Source organism: Triplophysa dalaica, chromosome 3, assembly GCF_015846415.1.
Source record: "Triplophysa dalaica isolate WHDGS20190420 chromosome 3, ASM1584641v1, whole genome shotgun sequence".
Classification (NCBI taxonomy): Eukaryota; Metazoa; Chordata; class Actinopteri; order Cypriniformes; family Nemacheilidae; genus Triplophysa; species Triplophysa dalaica.
Genome location: NC_079544.1, coordinates 13,108,156 through 13,128,548, shown reverse-complemented (window position 1 = coordinate 13,128,548; position 20,393 = coordinate 13,108,156). Strand labels below are relative to the sequence as shown.

The following is a 20,393-nucleotide window of genomic DNA, read 5'->3' as shown; positions in this document are numbered from 1 at the left end:
AAACATCTTACGACATATATCATCACAAATATAATCATCAATATTAAAACACTGAGTCAATTTATTGTTAGTTACAAAGCAGATGGAAAACATACACAGTTCTGATATCACGTATGATGCTTGCCAAGACTGCAGGATCTATGGCATCCACTTTGCTGTTTGTCCAGAAAGTAATAGAAAGCTTCAAAATTCATCCTGACTATCAAATAAAAGTTATTAGTTCATCCTTATATTGTATAAAAATATGTGGTTTATGGAAAAACATAAAAGCTATTTCTCTCAGACAAAAATACAAATATACAAATATAAATAATTAATATAATTAATATTTTTAATAGCTTTAAGACTTACTATTATTCCTTTTGCAATTTGGGCTTGCAGTTTTATACTGCGGTTTCATCTTTAGGAATTTGTGACATTACTTTTATAAAACAGCAAAAACAGTTCCCTTTAACACAACACTATGGTTTCCCAGAAATTAATTAGTTTAAACCAGGACTATGCCTTAGTTACATGAGGACATTTATGTAGCCTTTACAAACATTCCTTAAAAAAAGAATGTTAGTAACAGAACGCAGTTGGTCCCCTTTGACTTGCATTGGTTTTGGTATGTCCATTAAAGTCAATGGGGACCAGTGCTGTTTGGTTGCCAGCATTCTCCAAAATATCGTTTTTTTAAGGAATGTTTGTAAAGGTTATATAAATGTCCTTATTGTGTTTTTTGTGTTCTGAGTAAGAAAGAAAGTAATAAAGGTTTAAAATGACAAGAGGGTGAGTGAATACTGAGAGAATTTACATTTTTGGGTGAACTATCCCTTTAAATGGTCTTAGTGAATCAATGTATGTTTAATTATAAAACAAGTAGAATACATACAATATCATTTCTGCTTTTGTATGAACAAAATAAAAAATACAGCAGTCAAAGAAGTGATGAAGTAGACAGACTTACAGAAAGACCAGAGAAAAACATATATAAACTTTGTTTCAGATGTAAATACACCTTGTTTTGGCATTTTAATAATCATTCTAGCTTTAGGAATTCCTTTAAGATGCAAAATGAGATTATGTAATGAAGAATGCAACTTAATGAAGCTGTATTTGACTCTGCAATTCAGTGGGCTTCATAGTGGTGAGAGGCCCCTTGTGTTGCGTTGACATTTTTTTCCAGGTGTAAAATGGAGACATTGTGACATTTTTGACTACGCAGCAAAACAGTTCCCGTTTTTGTTTGCTACAAATACAACTTTTGACAGCATCATTGTTGTCTGAAAACATTTTGTACAGCAGATTCAATTTCTTTTTTGGTGTGTAATTGTGTGTGTGGTAACTGTTTCCAGCTTAGTTTAGAAAAATAGGTTTAAGCATTTTTTTACATATTGTTGATGTCCTTTTTTTACTTTGTAATTGAATAAATACTGTGTTTACAAATATTGGTTAAATATTAGCAAAGCCCATGCTGTGACAGACATTAAGGATGATTTAAAATAATGATTTATGGCAAAAACACACGAAATATGGAGTTATGAGGTTTCAGTAGAACAGCAGAAGAACTATTTGTAGGGAATAATGTACAGTCAGCCGGTTGGTATCACATAATAAACCTTTTATTACATTAAAATTGTGGTTATCGTCATGCAGAAGAGTGGTGCTTGTGCTTTGTGTATTTATCTTTGTGTAACGTTAACTTAATGTCATGAGAAAGGTAAATTTCAATTTCAGTCACATTAATTGACTTAATAAGAGCTTTAACTGTATCGGAACAAAGTTCTAATTAAACCCGGCAATTCTAAACTTTATGTAATTTAATCAGTTACTCCAATTTTTTAAGTATCTTTATCTTATCTGTGTTTACAGTGTTTAGTATTGAGGAACCTTCTGTTATACAGCTAAAACAGTTCCCATTTTTATTGCATGCTTAACAAGAGTTTGTATGGTTGTCTAAAATCTCTTTCAGACATCTCATTGTTCAGCTGCTCAGATATGCCTGGCACACTATTGATATAGTGACTTGCATATCAAAATGATAAGTTTACGTAAAGTTCACACTTTTAAGAGACTTTAAAAAAGTTAAGTTAATTATTGATTTAATTGAATATAATTAATAGTGAATGAATTAATTATTGTTACACTGTAAGATATTAGTGTTATAAGTCATTTTGATAAAGGTTTGCCAGCCCACAATATGAAACTCTGCATACTGTATCTTTTGAAATTTGAGATTCATATTTATTTATCTTCAAAATTCTCTTGTGACAATCAGCATACTTTGTTCGAATGTTACTGTACAGATTAGAGAACACTCAGTGCAATAAGACAAAAGACATAGGCTTTTTACCTCTCACAGTGCACATTTTACATAGCCTACAAAGAGATTGTACATTATTACATTTCTGAACTGGACCCTCTGGGCACAAGAGAGTGAATTTCAAACAATCATCTTTATTGTTTACCTGCATACAGTGTAGGCTTGCACACATACAAACGGTTGAGCAACTCTGAACCTCCATGTTTTTGACACTATGTACCCCAGGTTATGGACTTTCTCCTTGGGCACTTTTGCCCAAAACACTTAAGTAATTCATAAGTTTGATTTCTTCTCCAAATCCCAACCTAGCAACTGATGTACAATATGTCTCTGTGACCTCTCACTCAGTGTGACCCAATTACAGTGAGTATCGGTCTCCAAGGCAACACATGTTGTACCGGTATCGATTTCAAACATGGAGGTCAAAGGGAGGAATGAGGGTTGGGGATACTACTAGGAACCAAGTACTTTGGCAATGCAAATGTTGCATTGGTTGTGCAAATGAATGACCACTTGAACTGATCTAAGAGGTAGAGGGAGAGTGGCAGGTATCCGGCTAAGCAATATGTGGCAGAGGATGGCAAAATCGCAGCTCTCTTGTGTACAGCCTCTTTGTTTATGCAGCTATAATCCCTGTTACCTGGCCTCGCAGCCGTGGGTTATACAAACGTACAATAGCAGAGAGCTATTGCTCATTGGTTTGTGTCGCTAATAATAACAAGCATTTGTGGCAGTCGCCAACCAATCTCCTCAATTAACGTATGATAAATAATGGCACAGTCATTCTATACAAGACCACTGCACAAAAAAACAACTCTTCATTTTACAATTATCAGTATATGTATACGAATCTTAAATAACGCTGAGTTGCAAAAAATACAGCTTTGATATTCCAGATTGTCATTAATCTCCGGGTGACCATCCTCATTGTGCACATCAAAGGATTCTCATTGGCCGTCTATTGCCACAGACCCAAAGAGGAGATGGTCTACACCCCATTATTACAGATTGAAATGCCATACATTATACACACACAGATCAAACACGGTCCCATTTCACACAGGAAAACTGTTACCCTTATAGCCTGTGCAATGACCTGACCCTAATTTGTCATTCTTTGCAACCTGCTACTTAAATGACTTACTAAAGGCCAAACAGATGACAGCGTGATTAAAACAGTTGCTAAATCGTTGATTTGTTTCCTTCCTATATAAATAAACATTCAAATAAATGATTGAATAAAGCGTGGAAAGGCAGCAAGAAGTAAGCTAGCCCTAATCCCTTCACCATAACATCCAGTGTTACAATAGATTTCATTCAGTGTGGCACAAAACCACCGAAGCATCGTCTCTAGAGGTCTTAAAATAGAAAGGCAAGTAAAAGCTATTGATGCGAAGGTACTGATTGTGTTTTGCGAGAAACTTAATTCAAAATCAAATAAAGATAGAAAAAAAACAACTGCATTAGGCTAACTCTACATAAACTTTGCAAAGATATTCCATGTAATTTCGAAAATATCTATGGATACTAGGTCATCACGTGGAGTATAAAAATATTAAATATCCACAACGATAAGAAAACCTCAAGGAAATATTGCTATGGTAACCCAGTCTTGCACATCCTCTGGCGGGAGCACGCTCTGATTGGCTGCTACAACCCTGTGTGATAATATAGGGCAGAGCGTGACCCAATAAAGTGCTCACAAGACCAGAAGGTCAAATGGCCGTGTCCCAGAAGACTGTGTTCTGAGCGGGGTAAGGGGGCGGCCCGTGCTTCTTCGCCCCGTTGTTTGTTTTCCAGCTGGGCACATTAGGCGGGCTTTCTTTCTTGCATGGGCTACGATCAGGAAGCCGCTGATGGGATCTGATCTCTCGACAGAGTCGCTGTTTCCTCTCAATCTGCTCCAGCATGGTGCTGTCGTCGTACAGCCACGGCATTGGGTGCATCTATAGGACAGAAGATGAATCAGCTTTGTGTCAATTTACAGCTTGATAAATAAAAATTGTCTCGTTCAGTGATGAGCACAATACCTGTTGGAGATCGGAGGGTCGTCTTTGAGGTGTGCTTATTGGAGATGGTGTGGAGAACGACCGGCCTTGCTTGGGAACTGTCTTGAAGTCTGCAAGAACATATGTAGCAGATTTAATTTCAATCCCATTAAACTGGCATACATTTCTATAAATAATGAACATTTCTGATTTAATTCTGTTCTTACCAGAATTTGAGTTCCCCATCATTGAACTAATGGAAGACCGTCCAGACCGGCTGGAAGACGCCGTCACCGAAGATCCTGACCTTGTGTCCCTGTTGTGTGCTTTGGGTGACTCAGTGCTATGTCTATCTTTGCAGTCCCGCCTGCTCATTAAATCACTGCCATTGGTGATCCTTTCCTTCCCCCTGATCTCTGCACCGTGGCTCTTCTCCTTGTCCTGAATGGATTCCGCACCGTGCCTGCTGCTATCCTTACTGTCCCGACGACTTTCGAGCCCAGTTCTTCCCACATCCTTACATTCATGTCTGGGAGGCAGATCTATCAGGTAGCAAACTTTCTCTCTGCTGTCCCATCTGGTATCTAAACCATTTCGTAGCAGTTCTTTGCTCTCTTTCCTAGGCAAGACTTCTGGAATATTATTTCTGTCTTTACTCTCCCGTCTGTGCAACAGTTCAGCAGTGTTGCATCCTCTGTCTTTACTGTCCCGTCTCTGCAACGTCTCTACAGTGTTACAGCCTCTGTCCTTACTGTCCCGTCTGTGCAACGGTTCAGCAGTTTTGCATCCTCTGTCCTTACTGTCCCGTCTGTGCTTGGGCTCTGCAGTGGTACAGCCTCTGTCCTTACTGTCCCATCTGTGCAACGGCTCTACAGTGTTGCAGCCTCTGTCCTTACTGTCCCGTCTAAGCAACGGCTCCGCAGTATTACAGCCTCTGTCTTTGCTATCTCGCCGAGGCAGCGCTTCTGTGCTACAGCCTCGGTCTTTGCTTTCTGGTCTAGGAGGCAGCTCTGGACCATTACATCCCCTGTCCTTGATGTCTCTTCTAGTTGACTGCTCAATATTTCCACAGCCACAGTCCTTGCTGTCACGTTGAGAAAAGGCTTCAATCCCATTCGGTTCTTTGTCTTTGCTGTCTCGCCGATGTGATTTCCCACTGCTGCTGCGGTCCTTGTCTCGTTTGGACTCTTTGCTGTGATGGCTCCGCTCTTTGTGCTCACGTTTGGACTCAGAGCTGTGGCTCTTTCCCTTGGATTCACCTAGAAGAGAATACATTAAAGATATTTCAGTGACTTTCATCACTAAGCAATGCTGAACTGAAATTTGGTCCAGATTGCAGTAATATAATTTGTCCACAAGGTGTCTCTTAGCTACTTAGGGATTCATGGCTTGTTGATGTTGTTTTGACTTTGAAGTGTCTTCTGTGGCATCACCGCCTAAAGTGTCCGCACAGCTTCTTGACCACACTCAATCGAACATAAGCTCATATAGACAATTTCAACACTAATAATTGACTATTCGATGCTGTTGTACGCTATCCGTCTGCTCGGTCTCAAAAAAGGGGCTGCATGCAGACGATGTGTGCTGTTGATCGCGGACCCTCCTCAGTACGGAAATGATGTCATGCGGGTTGCGGGAGGACGCGGTCGGCCGGACTATACAATGCCTTTAGGCAGTTTCAAGAGGCTTGGCACAGAAAATCATGTAGTGACAGATATGCAGAGGAGTTGTTTATGTATGTATATATATTCATGCTATATATATATTAGGCCTGTCTACATTAACACATGCGATTAATGTTTTAAGATTAACGCATAAAAAATATATTTAACGGCATTAACGTAACATCTGATTTCTTCTGTCATCATTGTCTAGTGTTACATTATATTATCACGCTCTTATTCATTTAAAGGCCTTTAAACTATTTAGGTGTGATTTGAAATGGTTTTATTGACTCGTCCAGTATAGATTGACAGCTTCTGGCTGTGGAACACGGCTCATCGCAAGGCAACAGAGGTCCAGTCTGGTGTATACATTCACGGGTTAAAGGCTGCGTCGGAATCTATCAGACATCGCACCAGTATTTTGTTCTCTTTCATGCTTGAATGAACAAAAACACACAAAGTTATGCCAGAAAGCACATTTTGTCTAGTATTTTCGCAAGCACATTAAATTATTGCAAAGAGTAGTGAAAATAGGAAGCGCAAGACCTGCTTAAGCCTGTGGTATACCTATTTTTTTACGTGTACACAAGCGTACGTCTACGTTAAAAAAGTATTACTTTTAGCTCCATAATATCTGTGTATACCCTGCAATAATTTTCTCTCACAAACCTATTTTTTTATTTTCTGAAATAAATTTGAGTCCCTATAACATTAGCCGAAGGGATTTATGTATAAAATTATTTGAAGTACAAATACAAATGAAGAAAAGAACTGCTGTTATGACAGGAAGGTGACTAAATTCTTATCTTCAGTGACTAGAAAAAAGATGTTGTGTTCTGCATGGTAGTATTGTTAATTTGGGGTAGACATGCCCCCTGACTCACAACACAATCGGTCAGTGGGTTCGTAAATAGGTCACAAACTGTGTTTGCCATCTACAGTGAGGAAAGATGATATCCATGTAACACCACAGCCACAAACTGCATGAGATAACATACAGGTGCAGCACAGGTGTGTGCCTCTAATAGATCATATGAAAATGTGTACAATCAACCATCCCCACAAAAACATGTACACGTTTCATGACTACCACGGAAAACCTATAAGCCACATGCCAAACGGGTGGCACCAGGAAAATGAGTCTCTCTGCATTTTTCTACTGAAAAGACCAGTTCAGACCAGCGTAAATATTCATATTGGTTCACACTGGTTTTGCGGGTCAATCAGCATTGGTAAATCTTATGGTAAAGCTGGTTGACCATCAAGTCTTCCTGGTCAAGCTAGTTAATAAGCCTGACACAACATACAGTTCCATGGTGACCAGCAATGTTCGCCTTAGGATTCAAGGAGAAAGCAACAAACTAAGATGCTAATTAACACCATATATGAGCTTAGAGAGCTCCTTGTCAAAGGCTTAATTAGGTTTGCTTTTTGGTGAAGGACAGTGCGTGTCTGTACAGGCAGTACTACTGTTCCTCTGAGCACTGAGAGAGCTTCACACATTCACTGCAATGGGGATGCCATGACCCGCATCAGGATTGGTCTTCAGCTCCTCTGAGGGAGATTCTTCAGGGAGATCCCTTCCCCCACCTCTTCTGTTACCAGGGTGAATGATCAACTCTGAATGTGTGCTACTTTATCTAGTCCTCTTTCAGATGAGTGGTGATCACATTTTCAATGATCTTAAATGAACACTCCACTTTTTTTGGAAATTCGCTCATTTTCATACTCCCCAAGAGTTAATAAGTTAAGTTTTACCGTTTTGAAATGTATTCTGCCGATCTCCGGGTCTGGCAATAGCACTTTTAGCACAGCTTAGATTAGTTTCAATGATCTATGCTAAGCTATGCTAAAAGTGCTATCGCCAGAACCGGAGATCGGCAGAATACATTACAAAACGGTTAAACTCAATTACTTTGGCAAATCTGAAGGCTCCATGAATAACGTGACACATTTTGAACTTACGTTGGCACAATTCTCTCTCTCAACGCCTCTGCTCCCCTCCAGGCCTAACTTACAAAAAAAACTATCAAAAAGGAGGGGCAAATAAAGTAAATTGCAACTTCCATTTCATGGTGACTCTAAAGGATTTTATCATTTAATGCACGGCTAGCCGTGGATTATCCCATCTATACCATGGTCATTTGCCAAGTTAAATACAAGATAAAGCTGTTATTGATTTAATTTCAAATGTTGATCAAACTGACTGGAACTAGTGCATTAAACGCAACAATGCACACCTTCCAGCCAATCAGGTTCGAGTATTCAAACAGACCATGGTATAAAATATAGATAAACTGTAAATAATGGTCTGTGTAAGACTATCCTTTAGCAGGTGCAGATGATAGATTTGTGTGGTCCAACATACACTATTAAATTAATCCACTTCTATTGTAATGGGAACTATTGACTGAATAACAGATACTACATTAACTGCCGCCACATGAACCAGACACCTATTTGCTTCGTTGGAAACAATCCATATTTCTATATCCATAGGGTTTTCATAATCTAAATATTTCTTTTTTCGAGGGCCACTTTCAGAGCATTCTTGTCATCGGTTCAGAGGTTTTTTCTTTATTTAAAGACACATGCTGCTGTTTTAATGCATCACCAGCAGGTCATTTGCATCTCTTTAGATTAAATCACATGATCTATTGCAGTATTCAGATTAGACCATTGTGCCATGACTGACAGACAGACAAACAGACAGAAAGACAGAAAGACAGAAAGACAGAAAGACAGAAAGACAGAAAGACATACTCTCTCCCGACTCCTTGCTTTTTCTGCTGCTGGTATTCTTCTTCAGCATATTCCTGCCAGTGGTGAAGAGGTTGGTTAGCTCATCCAGTGGGCTTGTAGGCGTCCTTGAGCGGACTACTGAGACATTCTGCATAGAGCCGTGGTGGCGTCCCCCTGAAGCGACATCCTGAGGCGGTGAACCCTTTCCGTGAGGCGTTGCAGAGGCGCTTCGAGGAATGCCAGCTCCAGGAAACGGGCCATCAAAAGGTGGTGACCGCATGAGGCTAAGAGGTGTTAGGCTGCGGCCCATGCTAACAGGTGAGGGACAGGCCGAGTGACTACGCTGATAGGCATGTGAAGAGGAGGAACTTTTGTAGTGTGCGCAGGAAAGCGGCGGCGCTGAGGATCGCCCTGACACAGTTAAGGTAGGAGTAGCTGTTAGCTCCCTCTCTGCACGCCTGGAGTGCGAGGTAGAGGCAGACGTTTCCAGGGAGGATGAGGTTGGAGACTTGCTGTACGATGAATTATCTAACGTGGGAATCTTGGCCATGTCTAGAGGCGTGAGTGGAGACTCGTCCGAGTTCGGCGAGCACTGAGCTGGGGCTGGAGGGAAAACCAGTAAAGGTGGTCTGTGGCTCAACAGATTGGGGAAAGGGGCAGGGATGTCACAAAGAGACATCCCCCTAGGTGTGTTGCAACGACTTAGAGGAGTGTGGATATCAACTTCAGGTGGGCAAGGAGTGGGACATTGAGAGCGGTAGTTTGACAGATCCCATCGTGAGTCGTACTCGTCCAGAGCAGGATACTTCATCTCTTCATAAACGGCCTCACCTGGCTCATCATCCTCAACATGAGGGGTAGGTTCACGAGGGGCCGCGTTTCCAGACATCTCAATGTAGACTGGTTCATCCATGTCTTGATGTGGGCCCTGGGTCTGAGGAGGAGATGGAGCCTGGCCATTTCTTGAAGATGGCAAGGTGGGCGAACCTCTTGAACCATGATTGAGAAAGTTTGATTCGTCGAATGAAGTGCTCAGTTGTGTGTTGGGATTTCGTTTGGGTTTTGGTGGGGGAACTTTCCGGCAGTCCTCACTGCAGCCTTGTGTTCCTGATATGAAATCAACATTAGAGAATATACATGTATTAGCATATGAGGATTTCAGTAGTTTGGGTTGTTTTGGGTCAGGCACAAAACAAGCTGACATTTCTTCAAATCAATTTCATTTTCTTTATAGCACTTATATTAACAATATTGCATCATAAAATAAAGCTTTACAGTAAATATAAGGAAGTGAAGTGCAGGCAAAAATAAAACACAAAATGTAATATACAGTATCTCACAAAAGTGAGTACACCCCTTACGTTTTAGTAAATATCTTATTATATCTTTTCTTGTGACAGAACTGAAGAAATTACACTTTGCTACAATGTAAAGTAATGAGTGCACAGCTTGTATAACAGTGTACATTTGCTGTCCCCTCAAAATAACTCAACACAAAGCCATTATTGTCTAAACCGCTGGCAACAAAAGTGAGTACAACCCTAAGTGAAAATGTTCAAATTGGGCCCAAAGTGTCATTATTTTGTGTGGCCCCCTACCATAAGGCGCCATGTAGAACTTCCAGTGACCAGTATGAGAGAGTAAGAGCGATAACATCAAATTTAACACACCTGCCCCCAATTCACACCTGAGACCTTGTAACACTAACAAATCACATGACACCAGGGAGGGAAATGGCTAATTGGGCCCAATTTGGACATTTACACTTAGGGGTGTTCTCACTTTTGTTACCAGCGGTTTAGACACTAATGGCTGTGTGTTGAGTTATTTTGAGGGGACAGCAAATTGACACTGTTATACAAGCTGTACACTCATTACTTTACATTGTAGCAAATTTTTATTTCTTCAGTGTTGTCACATGAACAAAAATGTGAGTGTATTCTGTATATATGCATTGTATATCTAAAATGATTTACAGTATATATTGAAACATCAATATGGTTGTACACATAGACAAAGACTGCATGGCTGCAAACAGAATGTTAAATGTATAGTGCTATTAAGCAAATATGCATAATTCAAAATATAAAATACCAAAAAGGTGTTTATTAGTGACTGTACGTAGGAAAGTAAATATAAGGTGTAATGCTACATGACAAATTTTCCAATAATACCATAAAATATAAATAAAATGTATTGGCTCAAATCATCTTGCTCAAAGTGCATAAACTGCGTAAACTTGAGTCTACTCGCACAATGAGTGATCTTCAGCTTATGTTTGACAACATTAAATAACCTGACGATGTTTGTCTACACAGGAGAATTTAATATATTTTAATTATTCAAATACCAGATGGTCTTTCTATTGCCAAGCCCATACATGATGCACGAACCATATGTATCAATATTTTAAATGACATACAATAAAATCTACATTTAAATACACACTGGGGCAAACACAATTCAGGCACTTGCTCAAAACAGCATGTGTAGATAAAAATCACATGTGCAAATAAACTGCTTTACTGTACTCTGAGAATAAAGATGATAAACGACCTTGATTTCAGGGCTGTCAAAAGATAATATTTTATCGTATGAAAAAACACCTTTTCCCAATAAACGCAAAAGCTTGTGGGTGTTTAAAGAAGCGAGAAAAGGGCAGAACTGCATTGCACCCAGATTAAAGTCATTTTTCATGCTCTCTCTGTGAGTCAGAGAATCCTCCTGTGCATGAATGAGACAAAAATTGATTATATGTGTTAATTCTGTTAAAGTAGAGAAAGGTGCATCTTGAGATCCATTTCAGTGGCCCTTAATGTGCACCTCCTCTTGCAGTGTCCCTCTTCCCTACAAGCGGATATGTTTACCATCGCCCCCTTTCCTCCAGGGGAATTAAATCTAGGTCAATCGCTCCTCCTGAATGAATTCTGTGCTGCCTGGTCCACCCCCCACACCTCTAAAAACACTCCTTCCCCCCACTTCACTCAAGCAACTCTCATCTCAATGAGGGACATCCCCCACTCTTTGAAGCTCATTGGCTAAAGCTCTGCTGAGCTGGCCGATAAATCGTCTCTTATTGGTTGTAGTTTCAATATAACTTTCTGTCACCTCGCTGATGATTGGCTGAGGCTGATGTCTATGCCTGGATTGGTGGAGCAGTAGAGGGTCTCTGTTTCTGTGGGCTGGTTGCCGTGGTATTGAGGAAGATCTGTGCGAGCACAGTGATACCTTAAAATTCTGACGAAAAGCAACTCTTACGGCATGCTTCAAGTACCGCATACTGAATTAATATTATGACAGCATCTTTGATTTTGTTTACTTGCGTGTAGAAATAGTTACATCAACATTTTAATACTGAATGACAATAAATTTATAAACCACTTTGCAATGTAAACAATGGTCCAGAAGCACTTCCAGAGTTAGTCCTGTTTTTTATGGAGGTAGTAAAATTCGACAGGGTAGCACAATTCGACAGAACACCGGTTTTATTTTATACTAAATCTTACATATACAATTTAATCTCAAAGATGTTCGTTTAACAATATTAGTTTAGGTCAATCATCTTCTGTTGCTTGTATTTTGTTCAAACGTTTGTGTAGTGTTATAAAACTAAAACAGGAAGTTCTTCTCGACCAGCATAGGATCAGAGTTGCTTATGTTTTCTGAAGTGGCCGATAAAATCGAATGCACTCATAGACATTTAACAGACCTAAAGCCATATTACATCTTTGTTTACTATTAAACAATAAAGAGGGTCATCACTGCAGAGATGTTAACTCCGGGACATGTTGAGATTTGCATGAGAATGCCCCTTGAAACAATGTTGATGCAACTGATGACTGGCAGGACTGAGTGGGTGTTGAGTGAATAACCTTGACCCCTAATTCATGACTCCTCCACTATACACTGTTCTCATGTTTACAATCACATCACCTACAGCTAATCATAAGAGTCTGTCCCCCTCTTGGTGAATGAACAATGACAGTTTTTTCCAGAGTGAGGTGATGTCACAGAGTCTCTGAAGACTTATTCTGCTGTGTGAGGTCACCTCATTATATTATATTTTTGGACTGTTTGACATCTTTACATAGAACAGGTAAAGATGCGGTTGAGTTTGAGTTAGGATGACTGGATCAGGAAACACTCAAGACAGAGTCAGACTACAGTACAGCTTTACTTGCATTAGTGCCAAGGTTCAATATGTCTGAACATAAGCGCTAGGCCACAGTTCCACCAAGCAGTACTTTTAATTTAGCCAGAAAGTTATACGCTTAACACCGGTTTATTTTTCCTTTCCATTGTCTGGATTTTGTTCTTTTCTATTGAGTCGTAGAGTCTAACATCTTTCATAGGCATTTGCACTGGGGACACTTCTTCACAACCTGCACTTTTGCACAATGTGTCTTTTTGTTTTTTCCCCCTAATCTTTGATATTTTAACATCAAAGCCTTATAAATATTCTTATTTTGTAGTCTAAACTTTATAAATATTTTAGATCACTTTTTAAATAAATGTTTATTGCATTTCTTTGTCACTGTTATGCACCATTTACAGTACAAGCAAACCTATGGTACTTGTGAATTGATTCTTCTGACTATAACTTCGTAGTGTGTAAAAGCTCTATATCGAACATTCATTTTGCGCTCGGTCCAACCAAACCTTTACATAATTTGACTATCCAAATTCATGACACTTACCGCATTGTTGACTCAGGTGTGCTTGATTTTGCATGTAAGAGGAGTGACTCAATGCAACCAGATACTAGTCCTAGTCTGCAACAGTATACGTAAGAAAAAGCAATAAAGGCATCTTACCATCGAACCTCTCTAAATCATCGCCTTTGGTGGGACTGAGGTCTACAGCTTCAGAAGAGATGCTGAGCTTGGTGTTGGGGTCCCGTCTGGGTTTGGGTGGGGGCTGCTTGCGGGATGTGGGGCTTCCCTCCTCTTCCCCTCCTCCCACTGAGTGGAGGGACTGGGAGCGAACCGCAAAACCCGTGTTGCAGGGGGGCTGCTGCTGGTGAGGGGACACGTGCTCCGCAGGGGCCGGCATGCTCATGGAGCCCATTCGCAGGTGCTTACCCTCTGTGACCACCTCCTCCTCCCTGACAAGAGACCACACAGAGGAATGACACTGGTTGTGTATTCTAAAGTCAAGTGCAGCATTGTGTTATAAATGAAAGCAATATAGATACAATCGCTGTGAAGTAATACCCCGAGTATATTTTTTAAGGCTTAGACATCTGCCATATCATGTTTTCTTTAAATCTAATAATTTTATAAGGCTAAGTTTAGAAGTTGAGCGAGAGCAGGGTATAGAAAAATAATGATATTAGTATAATGTGTTCAAAGGGTATGTGTGTTTGTGGTGATGCAGTTAAGCTACTCATCTGTATGAATTGCTTATTTAGATCAATTGATTTCTGTTTAACACCCCATCAGACGTAATGACACAGTAAAATCCCCCTGACATAGCGTGAATAGATTTTTGAGTAATTTTAACCTCCCCCATCCTGCTGTGCTTTTTGATAGTGCTCTTGAATGAAATCAAAGCAGAACGCAATAATTTAATAAACATGACATCATTCTCTACATAGACTGCACGAGAACATAGGCTTAAACTTTTGTCTCTAACTCTTAAAACAAGGCTTGGTGTATTCCCCATGTATACTGTATCTCCCTGACTAGTTATTCTGATATACAATGTCAAATAATTCACTCTCTGTCCCTAACTCACTCACTCTCTCCCTTTAGTTTGTTTAAGTCAAAGATGTAAGTGTTGACAAACTTCAAGCTGCTTACATTTATTACCTGACTGCGTGCACGTGTTTGTTTAACTTGGTAACTCCCCCACACACAGATGCTGAACAGCAGGAGTCTCGAGAGAAGGGTTCATTGGTCAGGGGCTTAACTTTGCCTAGCAACAGGGTACCCACGGAAACCAGAAACAAAATCTCTGCCGCTCCGTGCAACCCTTCTCCTCTCTCACACACACACACACACACAAAGTCCAAACACACACGTGACATTAAGCTCTCATTAGGAATAGGAGTGGAGATGTTGGAGCAGCTGTCTGCGCTGCGTGTGCCTGCTTCTGCGCGTGCATGAGACAAGTTCCTACTGTTAAAAGTTACTGACGCAATACTTCTTCATAGCATGGCCGTCAGTGTTCATGCAATCTTTTAATGCGAGTCCATTTTTACAAATAAAGAAGCAAAGGAAGAGTTATAATCATCCTACAAATATTATTTTCTATTGAAAAAAATGGGAAACTCCCTATTTAATTTTTAAGAAAACAAAAAAATGTTGATGATAAAATATTCCAGCCGAGTGTACATACTTTAAGTATATAGGAGGCTTGAAAAAAAATGTAAAAAAAATATTCATAGTAAAACTTTAGTTCAAAAGATGACTTACATTTTCAAGTTGCACCAACCTGGCATTCAAATGATATTGACTGACTTAAAAAAATCTAGTTGTAGTTCTTATAACTTCATACAACTAGATTTGATAGATTTCTTATTTAGATTTAAAACTAAATGACTTGTTCCTTGACTTTTACAGAAAGTGTGGAAACTGACAGCAACACTTGCTTAGTTTGAGGTGGGATTTTCAGTTTATCCGATCAATGGCAGATGGGAGGTGTTGGAAAAGATTCTTTGAAAAGGCAATTTATGTTTGCGATTATTTTTGTGTTGTAATGCACAAATCAATCACTTTACATAAAAATACTTTTTGCATGTCTGGAAATGCAAGACATAACTATGAAATATAAAAGGACTGCAGCATCCCGTTCAGAATTTGGTCCAGGTGCATGACAGGAATGTTGTATTATTTATAAAATTGCCCCTTGTCCAGTAATAGAATTTGGGTCATTAAATGGTGCACTGAATCCATGGGCAGCACATTATTATACAGAAGCCACATTTATAACATTAAAAAAAAATGAAATGCTGCATAGAAATAAGATAAACGCATAATAACCTAAGCCTTTAAAATACATTTTCATCAAGGCTGCGATTTCATTTCACTTCCGTCCATGTTTTGCTGTGTTTACAGCATAGTTGTTGTATGCAAATTAGCACGTGAGTCTGTGCATGAAAAAAATCTCTGCGCTCCCGGAGACACAGTGAAAGCACCAACCGAATGGCAGAGAATGAGACAAGATCCACCTCATTCGCACCAATAAAGCAATCTGATTGGTTAGTGGCTCTTCCAGCTGTCACCAGGCAGAACCCATCTCCTGCCAGCATGCTCTTCACACTTAATCTCTTTCTAACAAATTTCTTTCTCTCTCTTCCTTCCGCTCTCTTTCCATCGGTTCCTATAAAAAGGGGTCGTCTCACTGACCCACTTATATGGCTCATGAAACATCCAACAATTTTTTTTTCTAACACTCATCCTTCGGCCACCGAGAATAAATATTTTATATCAACAACAGCTGATATGCAGACCGGGAGTAGAGGGATAAAAGACCCTTCTGTACAAGAATGTGACTCGTGGTGTGTACTGACAAAGTCTAAAGAAACTTCACACACACAACAACAACTATTCCATCACAATCTAGTCACAGTCTTGAGTTTTTATGATAAACTTGATGTTCATCTGAAGACCGGACGGAGTACAATCAAAGTAAACCACAGCAGTCCAAAAAATTCTAATTAAAGTAAATATTCGCTAGCAATAAAATATTATTTTGGTAAGTGACAATTAAAACACCTAAACATCATAATTCACTTACACAGGCAAATAAGATTCCAAGATGTTAGATCTAAAAGCATAAATCATTCAATTAAACTTTCCAAATGAGTAATGCATAGATCACTGCAAAGAATGTTTTGCCATGCATGTTATGTCCTGCGGTAGCGGGTGTGTTGCGATAAGCCAGCATTCCTTATAAGCACAAAAATTACGTCATGCCAGAGCTGCAATAAATGGTTTAGTTAGTTGCAGCCTGAGTCAAAGTATAAATGATCACTCTGAGAGCATTTGCCTATTATTGCACTTAGAAGATGATGCCAAATGTGATCAATACAATCTATGCCAACTGGTCTGGGCAGCACTGAGTAGTAAATTGCCCACTGACACAATTACAGTCGTGATGATGTTAGCAACTCCACTGATTTGAAGTGTCAAAACCCATTTGAAGCCTTGGCTCATGACTACAATCACTTTTGTATGACTAAAATTGCATTAAACTGAAAAGCTAGACTATGTGTAATGCGTCTTAGTGGAAGAGTGTGAAATTGATATAAATATAATTACCACAATCTTCTAAAATCTAGCGAAACATTATCCACATATGCTCTCCTTTTTCCTGTCTTGAAATCCCATTCTGTATCTAACGCGCTTTTATAATACCTCCCTGGGACGAACGTTTAGAGCAAGAGACCAAAATGTGTCACAAAATTGAAAAATTAATCAACCTCCACGTGTTAAAAAGGACATGGTCATCCCCCTGCCATCTACAGCATGGCACTATGTCATCGCCAAAGGGACAAACAGTGTGTGGCAGCACTGTAGGGAACCATATAAGTGTTTGTTTCCTTATGTAGCCCTCATATGCATAGATGTACAGTAGCAGAAGTATGTGCCAATGATAGTGTGAGTAATTGAATGCTCACATGTATCGTGCGGTCTCGGGAGTGATGTCAACATGCATGAATGTATAAACATGTACGTTATCGTATGTGTGCATAAGAAACCACTTGCCTTTTAATGCTGTCTTCCTGCTTTCTCTTCTTGTCGTTTTTCTCCTGAAAGTTAATCCTGTTTTTTTCATACCACATGTGGCCGAGGTTTGGTGTGACCAATCCCTTAAATGCTCTTAGTCCACAGTCTTCAACATACTGGAAAAACTTCAAAGAACCGTCCTCTTTGGAGCTAATCATTGCTTACAGGCATTCCAGCAGGGAGTTCTGAAAGACATAAAACCATTAAACTTCATTCATTTATTTTAATATTTATTATTAATATGTCATAATTATGTGAAATTAAGTGTTAAATCCAGACAGGAAATCTCTGTAACAAATCAACACATAAGGCTTGTCTTCTGTTCTATTAGTAAAATGCAAGAATTCCCAAATAACTATATGTCTAGGATTGTTGCATTTATATGGAAAGATTCATTCAATATGTTCTTTTGAAAGCACGCAAGTATTCTAGGTCAATGAGATTCTCATCGTCAGCAAATGCACAGATAGATGAGCGCTAAGAATCAGACGTACAAAGATATTGTTTTATGGTATTGTTTAGCACCCAGTTCTCACAGAAAACAGGCCAGTGCACTTCCCAGCCTGGATTATGAAGTGTGTGATAGAAGCACACTGGTTAGTGGATCAACAACATGTTTTCACAGACTGTGTTCTTTAAGCTTGAGTAACCATATTTATGTGCAGAATATATGTGCGTGTGTGGAATTACAGTGTTTCAGCAATGCAAAGCATGTGGCTGTGCAGTGTGCTGCACTCTACATCTGCAGAAGTCTATAGGAGCAGGAGATAGAACTGTGTGTTATGTAGGTCAGTGTTATCAGAGTGATCCAAGAATATGGGCTGGCTTGTTTATGTAAGGGGCAGTGGGTGTGCATGTGTGTGAGGAGGGGGGGTTGGGGGCCGGGGGCTTAGAGCAGTCAGATGGGCACCGCACTGCCAACACAAACAGCATCATTGCCCAGTATGCATTTAACGTCTTGCATCAGAGCATCTCAAACTGATCCGCAAGTGTTTTGTTTGTGCGAGTTCATGTAATGTATGCATTCTTTATATTGCATTTAAACATCCTTAACTAAACTACTCATTAGCTCATGAGGTTTTACGCAAAGGGAAGTACAAAGTTAACTGTTTGAGCGAAAGCTATTAGTATTTATTTACTCAAAATTCAACGCTGTTGATGGCTGAGTGGGTTAGCCTGTCTTTAAGCATCACAAATCTTCCTTCCACTTCAATCTGAAATATGACGAGACAAATTCCTACACATTCTTCTTTTTAAACACTCTCTGACTCCATCATACTCCATCTCAGTTCTTCACTTAACATAACTTGCAACAGTTGGCACTCTGAGGAGAGGCGACCCTATTTCCAAAACTAAAGCAGGATAGGGGTGCTATGTGTATTTAGGTAATGTCTAAAGAGATCTAGAGCTCAACCCCAATAAACCACATAAAACGAAAAAACAGGCTGTAAGATCAAGTCACTGTGTGAATGAGAGTGCTGTGGTATATCTAATCAAAAGGGATTTATCTGGTTCAAAAAAATGGTGATATGAGGTATTATTATGAGGATAAACTGAAGCTGATTATGTTCCAAGGTGAGAAGGACAAGAGCTGAGTGTTTTGTACTTACCGAGGAACTAGGTCCCTGCAGGTTGTGGTGTGAACCAGTTCAGGTAAATCCATTTAGACTCTCGAAGCCTGAGACAAAACCTGACTTATATCCTGAGGTTCCATCTGTAGTCCTGCAGGGAAAATTCAGGCCATTGTGAAGTCACTCTCTAGTCTGCAAACTCTAAATCCTGGGATCCAGGTGCAGGAGGGCAGGAAGATGCAGCCGTGACAGTGACAGCCTGCAGCTTCTTGTAGCCAAACAACCTTGAGCACACTGGGTCTGTGCAGCACGTAACTCCCGTCCGAAAAAGATCCTCTCCTCCTCATCTGTACACGCTACACCTACTAAAGCCTGTCAACATTACAATCATAACCAGAGAAATGCATCCTTCCTCATTCCCATCCACATGCACTTTTCAAAGTCAGGCTATAGCGCAAAAGAAAATATACGTTCACAAGAGTCTTCCAGGATGAATCAAAAGAGCTTCTAAAGTGAAGTCTTCCTTGTTTTTGTGAAGAATGTACTTGAGGAAAGGCTGTGCTGGTTCTCGGATGAAGGGCTGCTCTCTGAGTGGATGCCACAGCAGATTAACTCAGGCTTCAAAACACAAAGAACACACCCCCACCCTCCTCCTGCTATTGGCTCTCTCTCAACCTCGCATACACTTGATATCACCGTTCCCGCTCTCAGTACCATGGACAGCTCCTTCGCAGCACTACGGCTATTGTTGGTGGGCTATAGTGAAAGTGGTAGGAAAACATGTGTCAGTCACGGCACAGTGGGCGGGGAGGGTGATCATGACTGCCAGGGTGTGACCTCATTATACTCAACCCCTTGCCTTTGCAACACCACTCCTAGTTTCCTCAACCAGTAAACAACACAGCAACAGAGCCAACATGCTTCTATTAAAAAAAAAAAAAAAAAATTTATGAATTTATTAAAAAAAGTTAAAATATGTATTTAGTTATTTCCTTTGGAAGTATGTTTATGTATCAAAAAACTTTTATTAAAAACATAAATCCAAAAGTGAGGTTTTTATTTTAGGTGAAATTAATAACGAAATAATAAGGGGTTGTTGTTTTTGACATTTGTTTAATTTGATTAATGCAATGAGGACCACACGGGCTGGTTCAAATGGATTATTACTGTCGACACAAAGGGATGAGGGGCAGTGATCTGTTGTTTTGCTTAAAAGCACCCACCCCTCCCCTCACTTTCCCCCTCCCTGCATTCCCCAATCCCTCTGAGTCTGAACCAGCATCCAAATCAGTGATAGAAAAACTATGTCACTAGAACAGGAATGCAATATGATAGGTATCCTCACAGTCCCATTACACAGTTTACAGCCTCTCTTCTCAGAGGTGGCGCTT

General features: G+C 39.8%; 1 protein-coding gene across 1 annotated transcript; it reads right to left on the bottom strand.

Moving 5' to 3' along the window:
- Positions 1–2,419: 2,419 nt before the first annotated feature.
- Positions 2,420–20,072, bottom strand: nyap2b (neuronal tyrosine-phosphorylated phosphoinositide-3-kinase adaptor 2b). Its single transcript, XM_056740801.1, has 7 exons — positions 19,042–20,072; positions 17,407–17,616; positions 13,514–13,799; positions 8,721–9,806; positions 4,521–5,552; positions 4,336–4,424; positions 2,420–4,251 (listed from the first exon to the last, which is right to left on the bottom strand). The coding sequence occupies exons 2-7, from the start codon at positions 17,587–17,589 to the stop codon at positions 4,021–4,023; spliced, it is 2,907 nt and encodes a 968-aa protein (XP_056596779.1). The 5' UTR covers positions 17,590–17,616; positions 19,042–20,072; the 3' UTR covers positions 2,420–4,020.
- Between the last annotated feature and the right edge of the window lie 321 nt (positions 20,073–20,393).